The sequence below is a fragment of the Candoia aspera genome, chromosome 2, assembly GCF_035149785.1.
Source record: "Candoia aspera isolate rCanAsp1 chromosome 2, rCanAsp1.hap2, whole genome shotgun sequence".
NCBI classification, from domain to species: Eukaryota; Metazoa; Chordata; class Lepidosauria; order Squamata; family Boidae; genus Candoia; species Candoia aspera.
In genome coordinates, this window is record NC_086154.1 from 80688174 (window position 1) to 80703384 (window position 15211).

The 15211-nt window shown below is 38.6% G+C and overlaps 1 protein-coding gene across 1 annotated transcript in view; it reads right to left on the reverse strand.

Annotated features, from left to right (window-relative positions):
- The window catches only part of ACSL6 (acyl-CoA synthetase long chain family member 6), a 42343-nt gene extending 27514 nt beyond the window's left edge, over positions 1 to 14829 (reverse strand). Inside the window, exons 1-7 of the mRNA XM_063292324.1 lie at positions 14602 to 14829; positions 8563 to 8677; positions 4673 to 4737; positions 4145 to 4246; positions 3957 to 4056; positions 2579 to 2757; positions 1937 to 1969 (exon numbers count right to left, since the gene is read on the reverse strand). Coding sequence (XP_063148394.1) covers positions 1937 to 1969; positions 2579 to 2757; positions 3957 to 4056; positions 4145 to 4246; positions 4673 to 4737; positions 8563 to 8677; positions 14602 to 14796 — 789 coding nt within the window. The 5' untranslated portion in view covers positions 14797 to 14829. The remainder of the gene's footprint in view (positions 1 to 1936; positions 1970 to 2578; positions 2758 to 3956; positions 4057 to 4144; positions 4247 to 4672; positions 4738 to 8562; positions 8678 to 14601) is intronic.
- Between the last annotated feature and the right edge of the window lie 382 nt (positions 14830 to 15211).

The window sequence follows — 15211 nt, forward strand, 5'->3', positions numbered from 1 at the left end:
CGAATGGGAAGTGAGGTCGTAAGTCCACTGCGGTCACATGATGTCTTCCTTAATGACCATGCCACTTAGTGACAGAGTTGCTGGTCCCAACTGTGGTCATATGCATATACTTTTGTGTGAATAGACCATCATGCTAGAGCAGTGATAGTGAACCTTTTGGGCTCAGCATGTCAGAAATTTGGAAAATGCCAACACAAAGCTTTGCAAGAAGCCAGCAAAAGCACACCTTTCACTCAAAGGAGCCCCTTCATGCCCCTTTGCACAAATCGCAAGCAGCTTCTGCAGGAACTGGCTTCGCGCAAGTAGAAGCAAGAAGGTGGCCAGGTGAGCTGGGGTGGCGGAGGGCACGGCAGCAGGGCTCTCGGAGGGGGCGAGGGCAGCTGGGACTGGGCTGGGGCGGCTGCGGCTTCCCGGGGAGAATCGCTGTTGTTGGGTGTTGGTGAACGCTGGTGTGTCACCTGGAACTTTGTGGCGTGTCACCTTTGACACATGAGTCATAGGTTTGCCATCACTGTGCTAGAGTCTTACACTACAACTGCGTGCACCCTTATTTGGGATTAAGTTGGACAGAGCCTAAGGAAATCCCCGGCATCCCCAGCATGGACAGGGAGACAGCCTTTATCCAGAGACAGCCGTCTATGCCAAGGCTCTCATCCTGCCGTCACCTGCACTGTACACAGAGAGAGAGAGGGGGGGGGGGGGTAGAGCTACTCTAAATGTACACTGTGGGGTGAAACTCCCACCTCCGCATTGGACTTGGAGGTGAAGGGAACTTCTGAACAGGGCTAATAAGACATCAGAGTCCCAATACCTTCAGAATCCATGGTTTTTGTTGCTTGAATTTCTCAGCTTAAATTCTATTTGGGAAAAAAATCAGAGGGGCAGTTCTTGGAATCACCAGGCTGAATAACTGCTATTCACAAGAGTGGGAACATTTCCGTTTGCAGAGGTCTCCCACTCTTATTCTGCCCTTACCTTCATGCTTTTACCTGAAAATTACAGTACCAAAATTCAGCCAGTTACATGCCAAATTTTGATGGTGTAATATCAAAAGGTTTGGGGGGAGTGGGGAGAAGAGTTGGGAGTATTAAGGATGGGAATAAGAGAAATTCACCTCCCAGAAGTTTTCTGTTACCAATCCTGCCCTTATTTTTATTTTTTTTGCAAAAACTTTTACTGCCAAATATCTCTTGAGTGTTTGGGAGTTACAAAGGGGATGCTGAAGACTGCAGACAGCCCATCAACTATCATCTCCACTTCATTGATGTACAAAATATCCAACAGTGGGTTTCTGGAGCTCTCACACCACAGCTTGGGCAAGGTTATCACTACACAATTCTCATCCTCAGAATCACAGCATTTTTTTTCGGAATTCTCATATTGGTTGTGAAAACACACAAACATAAACTGCTGGAGCCACACAAAACCAGAACTTTCTTCTGCACAGAAAATAAACTCTCACAGGACATTGACACTACAAGAAAGAAACCCAGCTTCTACTCAGTAAAATTCTCCCATGGCTAATGACTAATGTGCATCAAATAATTATTTCTTTTAAATTTTAGTCCTGAACATGCCACGTATCTCATACAAAGATGCAGGAATTCCCTAAATCTAGGGAGTCTCATGTATTGGGTAATTCTAATGCCTCTTTTCTGAATGAACAGCCACAATTTTTAAATGCCATGTTCCCCTGTATCCCTGAAGTGCTGTTTACAAGCAACTCATGTTGAGAACCTCCAAGATTGCAAATATTTTAAAGACTGAAAAATTTACAAAGGTCTCTGTACTATCTTCCACTAAAATAAATGGGACGTGAACAAGGAACCAGTGGGATTTTGTACAATTTTCATTCTTCCCTTGAACAGTTAATGGTGGATTCAGCCCTTTGTTCATGAGAAAATACTAGGGATAGAAAAGGATGGATCATACTCACTACAGGGACATGCCAGCATTCTCGACCACAGTCCTGAAGAATATAAGAAAAGAATAATTATTAGCTGATATTTGTGATAATCTGTGAACAGTTCTCTGGCCTGTCTATCCTACTGCTGTTTAGCTGTATGCCTCTTTAAGGTTATGCCACGCTGTCATATAATGGCAAGACTAGACTAATAAAGCAGTTTTGCACTGTCAAATTTAGAATTTTTTAAGATGATGATGATGATGGTTCTGAGAGTCAGTTTGGTGTAGTGGGTAAGGCATCAGGCTAGAAACCAGGAAACCATCAGTTCCACTCCCGCCTTAGGCATGAAAGCCAGCTGGGTGACCCTGGGCCAGTCACTCTCTCTCAGCCCTAGGAAGGCAGCATTGACAAACCATTTTCAAAATCTTGCCAAGAAAACTGCAGGGACTTGTCCATGAAGTTATCAAGAGTCAACACTGACTCAAAGGCATAAAACAAAAATCAAACTGCAGTACTTATGTCAACTTTGTCTTGTCTTTTATTTTTTTAAATAAAGTTTTTTCTCAGCATATTAAAAAAAAGTAGCTACATTTATTCTCATCCCTTAAAACAGTTTTTCATTTCACAAAAATATAACATAAAATCAAATAAAGCATTTGAAAAGGACTGCACCTCCACTTCCTGCATTGCCTGGATCTGGACTCCACATCTTTGTCCTCTTTCTTTAAGGTCCTTCTCAAAGGGGTCCATCAAAATAATTGATTTCAAGCCCGGTATTTCTTTTTTTTCTATGTGTTCCAACAGGACTCTGGCTTTTTCAGGTTTATCACAAAGTACTATAGAAATATCAGCTAATAAAATAAATCAAATGATATAGACAATTATATTGAAATACCAACACATTTTTATTTAAAAATTACAAGCCATCTAAATAATTGTGTGACAATTATTCAAACAAGAATACGTATCAATTCTTGAACATTACAACCATCCAATTCTCCAACTACTGCAACTGTATTCTTGTTTCCTTTGTGTATATTGAGGTCAGAATTTTTTATTTTGAATCAATACCTTCCCAATTTCCCCACCCTAGTTCTCCCCCTTGTCCACTGTATTATGCTAGTTTTGAAATGGTAAAATTTAGAAGGGATTTAGACTGAGCAATTGAATATCCTGAATCTATAAGTTGTAATCAAAATCAACTTCAAAACTCTAACTTAAAACCTGTTTAAGTCATTGTTGCATTCCAAAATACTGGTTCACAGCTTAAGTAATTTTTATATTTTAAAGATAAAAAAGATATTGATTTTATCTGACGTAAAATGATTATCATCAGCAATAAGCCAAAATATCAAATGAAAAAGTAAGTATTTCTGGTATCATATTAGTTGTGTATGATTACAGGAACAACCACATTTCACTTTAAGTCTGTAAACTATAAGAGACCTATCACTAGATTCTCAATCAGACTTTCACAACCTGGTCTACTCCAAAGATATAGTGATTGTAAACTTCAAAAGCTGCAGAAAATGCTCAAAATACAGCAGTTTTTAATGATTAAACTCCATACTGAACCCCATATTGGAAATCTCATCTGGATTCTAAGATTGAAGCACATTATCAATTTAAATATGATAGTTAAACTCTGACTCCCTGCTAAAATTCTAATTATATAGGCAATTTTTTGCTTCAAAGGCAAAATATTTTGAATAAAATATTCTATCTCCAGATTTTCGCAATGAGGACCTTTTCAGTGAAGAATAAGAGAAAGCTACAGGGTCCTCTAGAACCCATGCTATCCAAATGATCCTGCAAATGACCAGATTCTGTATTAAATGCAGACATGTAGTAAAATGACCAACTTTAACTATCCAATCAATTACATTTTATTTCTGCAAGATCTTCTTGTTCCTTCTTCTAACATTTCACTGTGGAGTCAAACGTAAAGGGACTCTCGCTACTGAAATACATCTTTTGAACAGCCAGATACCTACTTGAAATACCAAAAAGAGTATTTGAAGAATTGCTCAAACAAATCTACTCTCTTTACCTGTATTAATAATATAACGAATGGATCCAGGGCCTAATGTATCATACAGGGGAACCACAACCATGGAATAGGTATAGCAAGCCAGCTCAGAAATGATCCACTGGAAGAAGATGATAAAAGATATAAACAGGAAGAAATGTGAATATAATGAGAGTCTGGAAATAAGATTCAATTTCCTGCAGTCTCACCTCTGGCCGGTTTTGTGCAAAGACCCCAATAAATTGGTTTGCTGATGATTTGCATCCTTTTTGGAGTAAGCCTGACCCCAGTGCTTCTGCTCTTTCAGCAACCTGAAAGTTGAAGTAAAGCACTTTAAAATGCCAGGTGGAATCTAATGGGACATTTCCATAAGCAATTTCTCCACCCTCTTTCAATTTTCCTCAAAACTGAGAATTGTAATATCAATTCATTTGGTTGTTGTCTAACCTCATGGCATTCCCAGGCTTATTTATCACTTAAGAGAGAGCCCTGCCCCACTGATTTCCAGTTATTTCATTGCCCTGTTGAAGAGGATTCAACAATGAAATGTATAACAGTATGCTCTGTTACTGCAGGCACAGTTCACTTGAAAAGGTGCTTCTTACAAACTAAGCAACAGATGGGGTTTGTCTGGTTCTAGCTAACCAAATCAGGGTGCACTAGAAAAAATATTTCAAATTGCGATTCCATTTTTACTGTTGTTCCATTAAGAGAAAAAGCAACAATATCAATCTCACCTCTTTATAGGACAACCACTGATAAGGCTGTTTAGGTTTCCTAAATCCTAAGCAGGGACCATTTTCTAGAGAAAAACAGACATCAGGAGCAGTTAAGTGTGATAATCCATTTTCAAAGCTGCTTAATAATGCATTTCCTGATGGCCTATGTATATCTCAGCAGGACAGCATGCTTAAAAATAAACCAGTGCTGCTATTAATAGTGTGCAGTGTCAGCAATCCAAGAGTTTATATCAAGGATCATCAAACACAAAGGACAGTTATCTTGACTATGGGATTTCATTTTTAAATTCCAGCGAGGACTATTTTATTTTTAAAGTGAGACCCTGACATCACATGAAGCACACATGCTCCCTTAATCTTTTCTCTAGAATACTACAATTTAATGAGTTAACCAACATTGGCTTCCATTCTAAATAATATTCCATTGGTTTGGTGTGTCCTATGTCAAGCAATAGAAATTGAAGAAAAATCATCATCACTGGAATAGGCGCCAACTGCTAGCCAATAAGCTGTGCAGAAAGGGAGAGCATTCTGAGATACAGTGATGATGATTAGATTTATCCCAAAATTGTCACCGTATCAGGAGATCAGGAGCTGGGAGGCAGGGTGAGGTAGGCATCCTTTCCAATGTGTGCACAGAATGGCCAATGCAACTGTTTGTGCAGTGACACCCACGGCTTACAAATAAAGAGTTCTCCATCTGACAAAAAACTTAAGACTGCCACAGGAAGTAACTGGGATTTAATGCAATGGTTAGCATCCAGCTATGACACATGACTGCTCGGGGTAGGGGGTAGACTCCAATCTGCACTCCCATCTGGATGTAGTATTTGAAAGAGGACCCAGAGAAGGATCCAGAGAAGATTTGGAAAGAAATGGGAGCAAGAGGGAAGATTCTAGCATTCTGATCCAGATACCTGTAAAACAAATAGATAGGTGGTTGTAATGGCATGTGAGAATGACCTTGGGAGACAGGAGGAAGAGCTGCAGGCTGGACAACCATCATGTAAAAGGTATCTCAGTCCACAGAAGGAGGGAGGGGGGCATGGGAAACATTTCAGGAGGGACCCTCTCTAGTTTTCTGGAGAGTAAAAGGAGAAGAGGGGAGAAATATTTCAGTCTTGCAAGAGTCTATTAATGTAACCTTACAATAAAGAAGATTTAGTACTCATAGTTGTGCTTCTTATCTGGACTACCCTGAAGGCCTAACAGTGGTGGGGCAAAAGAGGCACAAAGTAGAATGCTACACACTACTCCTTCTTAGCATGGCAATGGATATGAAATACCACGGAATGGCAAGATCCATTGCCAAGATTTCGGAGCTGGTGCAGCTATAAGGGAGTTGGCATTCTGAGCAAGAACAGTATCACTATTCCCAATGTGTTTTATTACATAAAGCTCCAAATGTCCACTTCTTTATAGGTAAACCAAGGGAAGTTTTAACAGAAACCTTTGACATCAATGGATGAGGTTTCAAGGTCAAGAACATTTTGGGGTTATCTATCTTAGACCATAGTTCCCCACCTTCTTCTAATATTAACTCATAGGAAAATACCACCCATGATCCTCTGTGGATCTTCCTGCCTCCTGGTATTTGGGATTACTTTGTTTATCATCCTTTGTTGCTTATCTTCTACTTGCAGTCTTTTACCTCCAGCCAACCTACTGTAAAGCACTTAATGTAGATCCACTGAATAATAATTGTTTTCCATTGTCATTCATGAGAAAAACTGTGTAAGTTACACATACTTTAGTCAATTTTTTAATATTTCAACTACTTCTTGAGATATAGTCTCTGCACTTTTTATTACTTTACTATTTTGAGGATGAGCTATGGTGAATACTGTATGTCATAGAAAACTGATAGAATACAATTCTAAAATTTCACTTATTCCTGGAAGAGGTGTGGTGAGTGAATACCAGGGAAAGACATTTCAATGGTAACATGCTACTTAGTTAATTACTTAACACTCTCTTTCAAAAAAGTTCACCTAGCATTGTTTTTTTAGTTGCCAGGACTTTATACTTCTGTCTTGAAATACTTTAATGGTTTATGTAGCTGATGACCACTTAAAGAGTTTTGAAACATCAAACCTCTGAATTTGTTATGGAAGTCAATTTTGTTTTTGTTTTTTTCCCTGGAGATTTCTGTATTTAAATTCCATGGTGGAACTTTTACTACAAGGGGCTGACCTTGAAAACCATTTAGAAGCTACAGTTAGTCAAGAATGTGGTAGCTCAAGAAGTTACAACAGCATCACAGGTCATCATATAACACTACTACTTCAAGAGCTGCGCTGGTAACCAGTTGGTTACCAGGTACAGTCCAAATACTGGTAGTCATCTTTAAAGCTGTATGTAATTTGATGCCTGTGTATCTGTGGGAGTACCTACTCCTGATTCAATCTGCCTGTCCAACGAAACCAGGAAAAGTAGGCTCCCTTCAGGTTCCTCCTCCCAGGGACCACAGAGGCATCCTCCTTGATTGCTGTTCCCCCTTCTGTGGAACAGCACCCCCCAGAGATCTGGATGGCCCCAATCCTGTGGCGATTCATGAAAGCCATTGCAAGTGTTCCAGCAAGCCATGGGGGTGAGACATGGTGGAGCTGCTTCCTTTTGCAGTGGGGTGTTTGGGAAATATAGTTTTATGCTTCTTGGTATAGAAGTGCATTTTTTTTATGTCAGGAGTGGTAGGAACTTTTCCAAGTAACAAATTTTATTAGAAGGCACAAGTTTTTGTCAGCAACAGCTCACTTCATCAGATGTATGGAATTTGTTAGTTAGAAAGGTGCTACCAGACTCCTGATTTTTGGCCACCACAGACTAAAACAGCTCTCCTCCTACAATTTTTAATGTGTAATTGTTATTTATTAATTTGATTTATAGATATGGGGTACATAAGCTGCTCAGAGTCAGCAATGTTTGGAGTGGATAGAAGCCCAGTACAAATCAATCAATCAATCATATCTCCCTGCAATTTTGGGGGTTTCTATCTGATCATAAGCTGCCCAAATAGTAGAATATAAATTCTGTAAATAAGCTACAAATAACCACTCAATTATGAGAGATTCCAAGAGAACACTTTGTGGCCCTACAGTTTATGGGGCCTGAAGAAATAAGAGTGACTTGTTTCCTAATTCTGATTAAAAACGTGTACTCAATTGATATTTATGCTTTTATAGCAGTAAAATACCATGTGTGTTGGAAGTAACTACTAGTCCTTCTAAACTAACATTAGCCCCTGTAAGCGTCCCCGTGGTAAGTTCAAGCCTTGGCCAACAGCAAAGTTTAACTGCCCCAAAGAGTGAACCGGCATCTAAACACAGTTACTTCAGCCAAAGCACCTACATCTGATCTCTGTAGAAGATAAACGGACAGCTTCATATAAAGCTGTAACAATATTACAGGTAGTCCTCACTTAAAGACCACAGTTGGGACCAGAATTTTGGTTGTTAAGCAATGCAGTTGTTAAATGAATCTGGCCCGATTTCATGACCTTTTTTTGCAGTGGTCATTAAGTGAACCATGTAGTCGTTAAGTGAACCATGTGGTCGTTAAGCAAACCATGTGGTTCCCCATTGATTTTGCTTGCTGGAAGCCTGCTGGGAAGGTCGAAAATGGCAATCACACGACTGTGGGACACTGACAGTCACAAATGTGAACCAGTTGTCAAGTGCCTGAATTGTGATCATGTGACTTCGAGGATGTGGCAACGGTCATTATGTGTGAGGACCAGTCACAAATCGGGTTTTTTTTAGCACCATCATAAGTCTGAACCATTGCTAAACGAATGGTCATTAAGCAAGGACTACCTGTATTGCATAAAATAAATTCGTTATTATCAAAGATTGCCTCTTATCAAAGGTTGCCTCGTTTCAAAAACTTACCAGATATATTAAAACCCCTTCTAAAAACTTCATACATGGTCCTTGCATCATCATAGTAATGAGTTAGCAAATGTGTCTTGTTACCAATTACAGATCTTCGTGCACCATCCCAACCCTACAATGAAATACAGACAAGTGCAAATCAGGAATCCGTAAAGGGGAAAAAATATACCACGCAGGTATATTATATCTGCACCTAGGATCCTCACTCCAGTTTCTCAAAGTTACAGAAGCCATTAACACTGCACTTGGGAATAACAGAACTTTAACTTTTCTTAGTCCTCAAACAAACTGGAATCTACATACCAGTTTGCTCAGATTCACAAATGTAGGCTGCAAGCAACTTAACATAAGGCACTGGCTTTGTACTTTATTATTCTGTAAAATTTGACTGATGATGCTATGTAACACATCAGTAGTATTTTATTAATCACTTTTCCTATGTTTATGTCAATAACTGGCATGATAAACGAAAAGCAAAACACCTGCATTATCTTGCAACAACAGTTGCCCTGATAACAATTCTGCTTTTAATTCCAAACTTAAGATACCGAGAGGATTCAATGTTAGAATATGTCAACAATTCCTTTGTTGTACTTACGAGGGAGATTAAGGCAACAAAGAGGAATTATTCAGAAAAGCTGAAAAATCAGTTTTCAGCAAATGATCCTGCAACTGTATGGAAAAACCTGAAGAATATAATTGGCTTTAACAATCCATCTTTCCTGAATGATGAGAGTCGTCAATCGGCAGACGACCTTAATATGTTTTATTGCAGGTTTGAGAAGGAACAACTGTTATCTGCTGTTACCAACTGTACTTCAGACACATCTGCTGCTACCAACTGTATTTCAGACACACTGTTAGCACCAAACTTCTCTATACCCATTCCCAATTCCTTAGGCTCCTCACCTCTGGTGATCTTGGAAAAAGAAGTGCAAGATTTATTTCAAAAACAAAAGATCAGAAAAGCTCCATGCCCAGATGGAGTCACTCCCTCCTGTCTGAGAGCTTGTGCGGAACAACCGGCCCCTATTTTTACACATATTTTTAATAAATCGTTGCAGATGTGTTATGTTCCTTCTTGTTTTAAAAGCTCTACAATCATTCCAGTTCCTAAGAAATCTTCCATCAGTGAGTTGAATGACTACAGACCTGTTGCATTGACATCTGTAGTTATGAAGACCTTTGAGAGGTTAGGGCTGGCTCATCCGAAAGCTATCACAGATCCTCTGCTAGATCCATTGCAGTTTGCTTATAGAGGAAACAGGTCAGCAGATGATGCTGACAACATGGCTCTACATTATATTCTGCAACATCTTGAATCTCCGGAGTCTTATGTACGAATCCTTTTTGTGGACTTTAGCTCAGCGTTCAATACTATTATTCCAGGAATTGTGTGCCTGACCTTACCTGTAGGTGGATAATCAGTTTTCTAACAGATAGGAAACAATATGTGAGGTTAGGCAAAACTATATCCAGTATTTGGTCAATTAGCACAGGTGCCCCTCAGGGATGTGTGCTCTCCCCGTTGCTTTTCTCCCTCTATACCAATGACTGCACTTCAAAGATTCTTCTGTTAAAGTTCTGAAATTTGCAGATGATACAGCTGTTATTGGTCTCATTTGGAATGGGGATGAGTCAGCATATAGATGGGAGGTACAACAACTGGCCCTGTGGTGTAGTTCTAACAACTTGAAACTGAATATGCTCAAAACTGTAGAGATGGTTGTGGATTTTAAAAAGAATCCTTTTAATTCCCCTCTTCTTACTATATTCGATAGCCCAGTATTAGTAGTAGAGTAGTAGAGTAGTTTAAGTTTTTGGGCTCCATAATTTCTCAAGACCTGAAATGGACGCTTAACATCAGAACTATCATCAAAAAGGCACAACAAAGGATGTTCTTCCTGCGTCAACTTAGGAAGTTTAATCTATCTCAGGAGCTTTTGGTACAGTTCTACAGAGGAATTATTGAATCTGTTATCTGTTCTTCTATAACTGTCTGGTTTGGTTCCGCATCCAAGCAGGACAGATATAGACTTCAATGGATAGTTAAGTCTGCAGAAAGAATTATTGCAATTCGCCTGCCTTCTATAGAAGACCTGTATATTGCAAGGGTCAAAAGGAGGGCGGAGAAGGTATCTGCAGACCCTTCGCATCCTGGACATAAACGGTTTCAACTTCTACCATCAGGATGGCTCTACAGAGTACCATATGTCAAAACATCTAGACATCGAAACAGTTTTTTCCCTCGTGCCATTGCTCTGTTGAACTCCTGATTAATGTAGCATGATATGATTGACAATGTATGGTAAGTCTTGACTGCTAAGATTTGACCGGTAATGCTCTGTTAAATGTGGACGTATGTTAGACAACAGATGCAGTATATTGTCCCTGAATTCTCCCTTTAAATATGAGTGTGTGTTAGTTAACAGCTGTAGTATTTCCTTCAACTTTTTTTTCTTTCCTGATCGTATAGTTTTAGCAAATAACATTATTACTTTACTATTGCTTATTTTTGATGTTATGTAAATATATTGAGAGCTCTTCCACCCAAGTCAAATTCCTTGTATGTCTAATCATACTTGGCCAATAAAGTGTTCTGTTCTGTTCTGTTCTGTTCTGTTCTGTTCTATTCTATTCTATTGCAGGGAATGCACTGCTAAGACATGGGTGTAAGAAAGTCCCAAGCAGATCTGCCACTCTTTTTCTTTACGTTGCTTCAGGCAAAACCCCAAAGATAAAGTGAATTTACCATCCATGGGTGCATGTGCATACAGTATATGTATGGAGTATATGTGTTTATCCATACTCACACCCACACCAGGGAAATACTCCCCCGCAAAACACTGGGTGAAACTGCATGCTAACCTTTAATTTATAAAATAAGGAGACGGTTAAATTTATACATGATAATAGAATAAAGAACTAAATTTTAAAAAATTATTCAGTTAAAATGTTCAGTTTTACAGAGAGAGATTGTATAGCTCAGGATGGAAAGAAGTAACTAGGCTGAAGCATGTAACTGGGTATAGAACTATCTCTGTTCCACTCCACCAATGGAGTTAACACAAAAATGAAGCAAAACTCAAGAAATACATATTTAGTTCCAGTGCTAGAGCCAGCAATGGAATATTTTAAGAATGTAAGGTACAAAACAAAGTACTCTGAAAAATCAATATTATAAATTACAGTTTTGAAATGTTCTGCAATCTTAACCATAAACAGAAACTTTTAGCACACTATTTTCATTTTGCAAAACCTTTCAGTGTAAAACTGTCTATCCAAACAAAATGTCCTACAGCCAAACCTAAAAGCAGAAAGACACCTGATCGATACTTCGCTTTTCAATGGTCCTCCAAACTGCTTACAGTACAAATAGTGAATTGGCGTGTCATCACACATATATATCCTTATGTTCTTTTGGCGTATATTTTTTTTAATCTGCCCAAATTGTTCTAGTGGTTATCCATCATCTCAGCAGTAGAGAGCTCTTCATTATGGAATTTGTCAGTGGATTAGATCTAATGATGTTTTAATTATTATTACTTTTAGAAAGTTGCTAAAGGTTTGACTGTTGAGGTTTGTTCTACTACAAATACTGCAGGGATGATGTTACCTAGTTGGGTAATGAAAGGTCTGCAAGCAAACAACCAAGCTCAGAGAGCGCAAAGAACACCAAAATACTTAAGTAGCTATAGGCTCTTTTAACTAAATGTGAGTGGAGGCTTTTATTGTACAAATTTAACAGGTATGCTGTTTCACTGTACTATCTGATTATGAGTAGCATAACAACTTTAAAGGATAAAATAATCAAAACCAGAAACTATTACCCAATATAGCTTTATTCATTTTATTATGGGGAGACCTCAAAACACAGCATCAAATCTTTGTTTTGTGGAGCCTCTCCTCAAAACATTTAGGAGACATGGATGCCTGAAGAGTTTCAAATAGGGGCTTTTCATTCTCTGACAACTGTCAGGGAGTAATAGCCAGTGGCTCTGGAATCTTATGGGGAAGGAAGATGTGGGATACAATTGATAGAAGAGAATATGGGAAGGAGGGACCATGGTATAGACTTCTCAGAATAATCCATCCTTGAACACTCCACGGTCTAACCATGCTGGCTGGAGAATTCTGGGAGTTGAAGTCCACTCATCTTAAAGTTGCTGAGGTTGAGAAACACTGGTCTACAGTCTTTTGTACAGTCTACAGAAAATGTCCAGAAAGGGTGTAGCCTACACCTGTTCTGGGCAAAGCCTCTGTGGTTTACCACTTTATTTTCAAAATGGCCAATCAACTTATGAGACTGGTGAAGGGTGTACAAAATGCGAAGTTTTTCAAACTGGAAAAGCCCCTTTTGAATTTGAATCGGTTGATTCATGTTCAAATCAATGTCAGGCTTAAAACACTTCCAGGAGGCCATTTTGCATGCAAATGTACAGTTTAGAACTCAAAATAACTCTTTCAAAATGATTGAATTTGGGTCATTTCAAATTTAAACAATTTAAATTTGAAACACTCTGCACAGCACCAATAGTGGTACTGAACAAAGAAGATGCCTTCATAATTTTAATTTATTGTATAATTATATATCCTGTAGTGCAATGTAGTAGTTAAGAACTGAGGCCAGAGAAACCCAGATTCAAACAGCCTGCCATTCAAACACATAGCTCTCTAGGTGACTATGGCCAGTTACTCTCAGCCCAACCAATCTCTTAGTGTAAGAATAAAATGAGGGGCGACATAATATTCTCCAGGAACTTAAGAGAAGCTGCCATGAATTCCTGGAGGAAAGGCAGAAACCAAATAAATACTAATTAGAGCTTTCAGTTGAAAGGTGGCATATTAACTTAGTTATTCTTTTAAATCCTGCAAAAATGTTTTGTTCTTTTTTTCTGAATTGTTCTTTCTGGTTGAACGACCTCTGGCTTACTGAATGCTTAATGTTCTTTCATCAGGAAACATGTCAGATATATATCCCAATTGATTCAGCAATAGCTCATCAACACAGAAGCTACAATTACTTCAAAGACCGAAGCAGAGTCATGCCCAAACACATGGGATACCTCAAAATAACATTTTCAGATAACCAACTTAACCCTCCCCAACATAATCAAAGAATGTATGTGTACCATTTCCACAGGAAATGGAAATACATTTTAAATAAGACAATAATGAAGGTTCTCAGCTACTATAAAATGAATCTCAATAGTTTAATTAGTTTGTTTTATCTGTGCTTTTACAAATATGTCCCCAAGGATTACACAGCATGTTTCAAACAAACAAAATGAAACAAAACCAATCTAAGGGGATTTGTTTGCATCATCCATGTTATTCAGAAAACCTACACAGTAAAAATGTCATTAATATGCAGTGCCATCTTTTTCAAAAGATACTCTTTTTTCTGAACCAGAATTCAATTCAGCATGTTCTGCCCTGATTAACTGGTTTATTAAGCAGCACCAAACGGATAAAATGTTGAAGTAGTATTTGGATTACAGCATTCACTGAAGTGATTTCTTCTAATAAGCAAGTAATAAGAGACATAAATGCAACTCTTTATAGACAAACCAATCATTCTGCCTTAATCCATACACTGTCATAGAGGTGTGGCACCCATTTCCACAGAGCTAGCCCCAGCCTTCTTCAGACAAGTTATTCTCCTGAAAATCTTGCTAAGACAGTTTGATAAAAAAAATCAAGTCATCAAGTCATCTATTAAACAGACTAATGCATCATCACACAAAGAATGCATCCTATAAAATACACACTATGAATCACTTGCAGAATCTTTTCATGTACCTAAACATGAATGTCTTATTCTGTAGAACAGCATGTCTACCATGACTAAGGTCCACAAAAACCTCTCTGGGTCAGTCGTTGTACTAATATTGGATGGACAGGCCAGAATAGTTGCAAATCTACCTATGGATATTGTCAGAAGATCAATGCAATAAAAGCAGCAGCACCTGCTAATGAAAACACTGCTGAGAAAAGGCATGCCATAAAAGCTAGTCCTATCAAGATAATCCTCACCTCAATTTCTTCTGATTGCATTTGGAGATCACATGGTGGTTTCACTGCTTTGGGACGGTTGAAAAGCCAATATGCAATGACTGCTGCAAAGGCCCCAATGCCCACCAAGGTAGAAGCTGGCAAGCTTCCGAAAAATTGTCTGAAGTCTTCACATTCTGGAAGGCGCAAATTCCTTAGAATCTCTCGTGCTTGCATCTTTTCAAAGACTGAAACGGCCACGTCTGCAGAATCAAGACATAATGAAAATAATCTTACAAGCTCTAAAGATTGCAGACCAGAGAAACAACTGCTCCATTAAGTTGGGAGCCAAACTTCAACTTACAGTCTCAGCACAATAAATCATAGTGTAATTGTTGAAATGTTCCCAGACTTAAAGTGGTTAAACAGAAGCTAAGGGGCTGACCTAAACATTACTTTTAAAATGGATTATGTGCCATCGAGTCGGTGTCGACTCTTAGTGACCACATAGATTTTCTCCAGGAACTTTCAAAACAGGGATACTAATTTCTATTCTGACCATTATTGTTCCCTTGAAACACTTACTGTGTTTGAGGCCACTGTGAAGTGAGAGTCAGATTTATTTATTTATTGCACATTTATACTACCAAAT